Below are 6,351 nucleotides of genomic sequence, written 5' to 3'. Positions count from 1 at the left end.
GGACATAAAAGCTTGGCGAAGGTCAATGATGTGGAGTTTTCTTCATGTAAAATACACTAAAATGTTTTTTACCTTCTCAGAACATCTTAATGTCATTGGTAGCATGGCATAAGATATTAGAAGTGAATACTATCACAATGAGTAAAGTTTCTCACCTTCTGAGTGAAAGAATACTGTATATACTTTACTGTACACACTGAGCTATTTACAGATCAATATGGCTGAAAAATATTAAAGTGAATTTTACTCCATGAATACTTAAGTAATTCATTTAAAAGAGAATTGCTTGAATTTATTATCTGTAAGCAAAACAGAGATGCACCATAAATGAAAAGAATGACTGACATTAAGTGACCATAAATATAACAATCTGGTTTAAAAAATTGATTTAACACGTCCCTGTATTCCATATGTAAAAAATATCAAATTAAATTTGCAAAGAAAATATTCTTTTTATGTTAGAGACACACAAATTTTTAAACTGTATTATTTAACGTCCTCAATGTTTTTATAATCTATAAAATATAGAAACAGGTGAGAAAGACTTTGCTAAGCTTTGCTAAGTCTATGTTTTCCACAATTTTTTTAACAATTAAGAATTAGCTTAATTGAACATACAATCACAGAAACCTCACAGAAGAGCTGGAATATTATCCTACATGATGTAGAAGCTGTATTGTTCAGTGTTCATCTCTTTGTTGTACAAAAAAGAAGATTCATCTGTTCTTTTAGTTTTTTGTTTGGACAGTAGGCATTGTAAAATATGTAGTTAACAGCATGCTTCATTACTGCAGAAATTATTTATTGTAAATCAGGTAGGTACAGCTGGTAAAAATTAAAACTGATTTGAATTCTGGTAAAAGAATTAAAGTATTTCAACATAAGATGTATAAAATTAAAATCTGACAAATAATGTTAATAGCCTATGGAGGCTCGTGGGGAGATGAGCACTGTTTAGCACAGAGATGATTTCCACTGAGAGTACAATGAGGTGACAGGAGACAGAATCCTGCACTAGAGGATTTGCTCTTTACGTTCTTTATTAGTGATGAAGTCATTCAGATATGAGCATAGCAGCTGGGCACCTGTGCTTCTAAAACATTTTTATTGTTGTAAAGCAATTCACCAAACATCACTGATATAAGACATTGGTTCTTTTGGTTTAATACATTTTTATATGAGTTGATTCTTAATAAATTTTCCAAACATGTGTCCTCCTGAATTTATTTACAGTATGTGCAGACATTTTCAGTTAATTAATTGTAGTGTTTGAGGATGTACAGTACAAGAATACTATATATATGTAATTGATAAATGCACTAAAAGCTCTTAAAGTGACTTTGTGGGTATTTTACCCATTAGGTGTTTCCTTGTATTCAGTTCAGGCTTTAGCACAATTATGTAGCATTTAGGAGCAAATATACAGAACAGTAAACTAAAACTAGAAGCCAAAATGGCAAATATTTCTACAGCTACTGTAAACTTCCCAGGAGAGCTGATATAAGCTGGAATGAAAGTCAGCCAGACAGCACAGAATATGAGCATGCTGAATGTAATGAACTTGGCTTCATTGAAGTTATCAGGCAGCTTCCGAGCCAGGAAAGCGAGTACAAAGCACATGGCAGAGAGGAATCCTATATACCCTAACACAGCCCAGAATGCACCTGCAGATCCCAGGTCACACTCCAGAATTATTTTTTCTCTGTAGTATTTCATGTTTTTATTTGGAAAAGGAGGAGATATTGTCAACCAGAGAACACAAATCAAGACCTGTATGAGTGTGAAAGCAAGAACACTTAAACTTTGCTGTTTGGGCCCAAACCATTTCATGATGTTACTGCCTGGCAGTGTAGCCCTAAAGGCCATTAACACCACTATTGTTTTCCCCAGAACACAAGAGATGCACAGGACAAATGTGATCCCAAATGCTGTGTGGCGCAACATACAGGACCAGTCAGAGGGCTGACCGATGAAAGTAAGTGGACAGAGGAAACACAGAGTCAATGAAAAGAGCAGAAGGAAACTCAGTTCAGAGTTATTTGCTTTGACAATTGGACTGTCTTTATATTTGAGGAAGATTAAGGCTATGCATATGGTGAAGAAAGCACCAGCCAGAGAAAATATCATGAGTAGTATTCCCATGATTTCTTCAAAAGACAGGAATTCTATTATTTTTATTACACATTCATCTCGTTTCTCATTTGACCAATAATCCAAAGGACATTGGATGCAATCATTAGAATCTGCAAAGAAAAACAGATACAGATATTAAGAGTTGTTCTAGTGGTGTGCTGCAGCAGTGTGCACAGGCTGCAAAAAAAACAAATCTAGAAGTCACAATGGCAAAAAAACAAGTAAAGCTTAATTTCACTAAAAAATAGAAAGGGGAAACACAATTTTCAGCCGTAGAGCCTATTCCAGATTTGATTTTTAGGTATGTTCATAAAAATGGTGAAATTTAAAATTGTATTTGTAATTTCGCATTTGCCAATTGTCTTTATATTCTACCTATACTGTGAAAGAAATCTAAAAATACTTGAATGCAATTTCCATTTAAGGAAGTATGTATCTGTTTGTTTCGGAATTAATTGGTTGATATCTTTATTACATTTGCATGTGTTGTTGTGTGTACAAGATGTTTGCTGATGATAAGAAGTACAGTAGGGAATGTACTGTACAATCTTGAATGCAGTGACATTTACCTGTAGTGTTGCTGATCTCTCCTTCAGCACACTGAATGCAATCATAGCAACACACAGGCCTTCCTCTCTGAACTGCCTTTCGAGTGCCTGGGAGACAGCTCTCACTGCACACTGACTCAGGCTTCTGCAGAACAAGGACAAAAATATTTTTAGTGGTGGAAAAATAACATTTTGCAAGGTTATGCTTACATAACATAGAATATTCTCCATTAAATACTAAATAATTAAAGTATCAATGAGTAGCACAATAGATAAGGTTAAATACTTATTCTTATAAATTTCTAAAAAGTAAAAAAATCCTTGATCAATCATTCTTTTACAATATTCACATAGAGTATACTAGATATCAGTTTTTTTCTTTTATGCATTGTTAATGAAACACTTTATTACCATTGAAGTATAAAAGGAAAATTACATGAAAGCAATCTCTTTTGAAAAAGACTTCACTGTTATCCACTGGATTTTATAACATATTTATTATGTTACAAATTGGGAGTTACTAAAATGGTGAAAATCAAGAATTGACCGAGCGGTTTAGTCAATAGTGAAATAATTATTCAGAACCTGCACCTTGTAAGTGATTTCGAGCAATATACCCGAGCGGCTAGTATAAGTAGAGGCATGTGAATTCTTTGTTTTCTGGCACAGCTTTGTTGAGAGAAGTAACAAACCAGATACTTTTGGTTAACAAATATTTATTACAATGATAAAACACTATACTACTACACTACAAACTATACTACAAACAACATACAACACACAAGTTACTTTATGTACAGTATTTGTATGATACGGTGTGATGGTTCTGTCGCTAACGATCTGTGCCTGTAGGTGTAAGGTTGCTGGTTTGTATCCTGCGGCTGGCAGAGGAATCCTACTCCGTTGGGCCCCTGAGCAAGGCCCTTAACCCCAACTGCTCCAGGGGCACTGTACAATGGCTGACCCTGCGCTCTGACCCCCCAACTTCTCTCTCTGTCTGTGTGTCCTCATGGACAGCAAGTTGGGGTATGCGAAACGACAAATTCCTAATACAAGAAATTGTATATGGCCAATAAAGTGAACGTATCTAAAATCTAAGAGACACTTCTCAGTCACCTAAAGCTGTAACAATTATTAGGTTCTGAGCTACTTTTCTACAGATACTCTTGTAAGAGAAGGGACATACCTGTTACAGCAAAGTGTAATGTTTCTTCTCAGAAAACCCTATGCTCACCTCAAGTTGCCCACCTGTCCAAACCATCTTAACTTGATTCATGACAATCTGATGACCTGCAGGGAGTGAAGCATCGTAGTAACCGATGCTCAATGTGTTGGTGCTCCCATTAAGTAGCTGCCAGTTTACTAAGTCATATCTTGCTGTTGAATCACCATTGCCATCAAAAAATATATTTTCTCCAGTCTTAGTTGTGAAGTTCACTTTTTTCAGTTGCTCAAGTACCTGTGACTTGGAAATATTAATCTTGTGTTAAAAGTGTTTCTATTACAACCAGATATATACAGTAAATGCCTTAAAGCATTGTGAAAATAAAGGTTACTTCACCTGCCATGGTTCAATATGAATTGATGTATCACAGCTATAATTGGCAGAAGGGCCTTTCTTGCATTGAAGCAAATTATGAAGAGAATATGCAACAGCATACACGGCTTTATACACATTATTGAATATTCTAACCTCAGACGTTTGTGCATATCCATTTTTTAGTTCTCCTAAATCTTCCAACAGTGTACACTGTTTTCTGGCATTGTCATCATTTGTCAGAGAACAATTAAATGCAGTTTCCCAAAATTCATTTAAGAGAGCGTTTCCCAGGGATTTAGATGGATGCACATTCAATAAAAACTCTCTAAATCCATCTATTTTGTTTTTAGTGACAGCAAATCCCATAGATCCAGTCAGAATTTTATAACCTTCTGCTGTTGAAACATCACTAGCAGTGATCCAGGCTTCACTGCCAATCCACTGGAGACCAGTTACATTCTGAAGGGATAATTCTTTAATCAAAACAATTACATCCCCTTGCTCTAAAAAGGCAACAATAACCTTTGAAGTGCTCTTTTTGATCACTTCTACATTCTTAAGAATTTTTTGCCTGGAATGAGACTGATGAACCACCTCTGAATATTCAATACAGATTCCCTCTTTCTCTGCAGCTTCCACAAAAGTAGCCATTCCATTGTGGCCATAATCATTGTCAACTCTTATGGTCCCAACCCAGGTCCATCCAAAGTGCTTCACAAGCTGAGCCAGGGCTCTGCTCTGATAATAGTCACTAGGGATGGTTCTGAAGAATGATGGAAATCTTCTTCGATTGCTGAGACATGCACATGTAGCAAAGTGACTGATCTGTAAAGAAGAGACAATATCTAAAAATTCTAGAATTTAAAATAACTTGCTGAATATAGTTTTGTAGACCAACCATGCTCTGAATGCAGTTCATTACACAAAGAAAAGCATTCCCTGTGGTTATGGTAATACATTTAAAAAATGGTTTTCAGCAGTGCAAATGATATAAAAATTGTAAGTATTAGAATTAAGAATTTCTCACCACAGGGATTCGAAAAAGTCCAACTGCTGCTGAGATTGCAATTGTGTGTGATGATGCAGACTCTCCTATTATAGCTTTAACTGCAGCTGGTCTGGAGCAGGAGCTGTCAGAGAGAGTTTCCTCATTTCCATTCATCAGAGCCATTGCTGCTCTTAAAGCCAAAGTTATGGAGCCATATGTGTCATAAAGCTTATATCCCAAAGACACACCAGGAAGAAGATCAGTCCTGTTGTTTATTTCTTCAATTGTAAAGATCATCGTCAGTGCCGACTGAAATTCTAGAAAGAATAAGCTAGGAGAAATGCACAAAAATAATAATTATGTTTTAGTTATTCTTACTTTAATTTCTACTAGATTTGAATGTGTAAGTTTAGCATCTATAAATTGCATTGTTTGCAACATAACTTCAAACATAAAAGGTGATTTGAATTACAACACAAGAATGTATAAAATATACTTATATACTGTACATACAGTACCTGTAGATTTTAAAACATATTTTTTTAGAAACAACTAACCTTTTCCCTTCTGGGGGCTCTGGTTTGGTTGTAAAGGAGTTTATTTTTTCTTCATAATTGCTGTGGATTTGGAACATCCCGCCGATCAGGATATCTCCGTCTCTAGATAAGTCTGGAAAAGCTGCTATTCCCTGAAGCCTGCAAACAGGCTGCTCTGCCAATATCAAAACAGAAACAACCATCATGAACACTGCTGCCTGCAAAAACATCGTGGACTGCATGAGGACGTCTCGTTCTGATTGGAAACAACCTGACACATGAGGTTGTTTATATGGTGCACAGGAGGACTCAGGGGAGGAAGAGTGAGCGTGAAGTTCATACACTGTTAAGCAGAAATTCTCAGAGGTTTGACATTTTAGATTTCGCCCAGGATACCTACAGTAGAACGAAATTAATTTTTAATATACAGTAAGTAAATCAAACTTAGAAGCCAAAATGGCAAATATCTCCACAGCCACTGTGAACCTCCCAGGGTAGCTGATATAAGCTCATAAAGGTGATCGAGATTACACAGAATATGAGCATGCTGAATGTAATGAATTTGAATTCATTGAAGATATCAGGCAACTTCTGAAATAGGAACGT

General features: G+C 35.8%; 1 protein-coding gene across 1 annotated transcript; it reads right to left on the bottom strand.

Moving 5' to 3' along the window:
• Window positions 1-1,329: 1,329 nt before the first annotated feature.
• Window positions 1,330-5,918, bottom strand: LOC148837038 (extracellular calcium-sensing receptor-like). Its single transcript, XM_088914800.1, has 5 exons — window positions 5,767-5,918; window positions 5,249-5,540; window positions 3,916-4,140; window positions 2,703-2,826; window positions 1,330-2,243 (listed from the first exon to the last, which is right to left on the bottom strand). The coding sequence occupies exons 1-5, from the start codon at window positions 5,841-5,843 to the stop codon at window positions 1,330-1,332; spliced, it is 1,632 nt and encodes a 543-aa protein (XP_088770926.1). The 5' UTR covers window positions 5,844-5,918.
• Window positions 5,919-6,351: the final 433 nt, after the last annotated feature.

The sequence above is a fragment of the Atractosteus spatula genome, chromosome 4 (assembly GCF_055471065.1).
Source record: "Atractosteus spatula isolate fAtrSpa1 chromosome 4, fAtrSpa1.hap1, whole genome shotgun sequence".
Lineage (NCBI taxonomy): Eukaryota > Metazoa > Chordata > Actinopteri > Semionotiformes > Lepisosteidae > Atractosteus > Atractosteus spatula.
The sequence above is the reverse complement of the archived record's forward strand: the minus strand, read 5'-3'. Positions and strand labels throughout refer to the sequence as shown.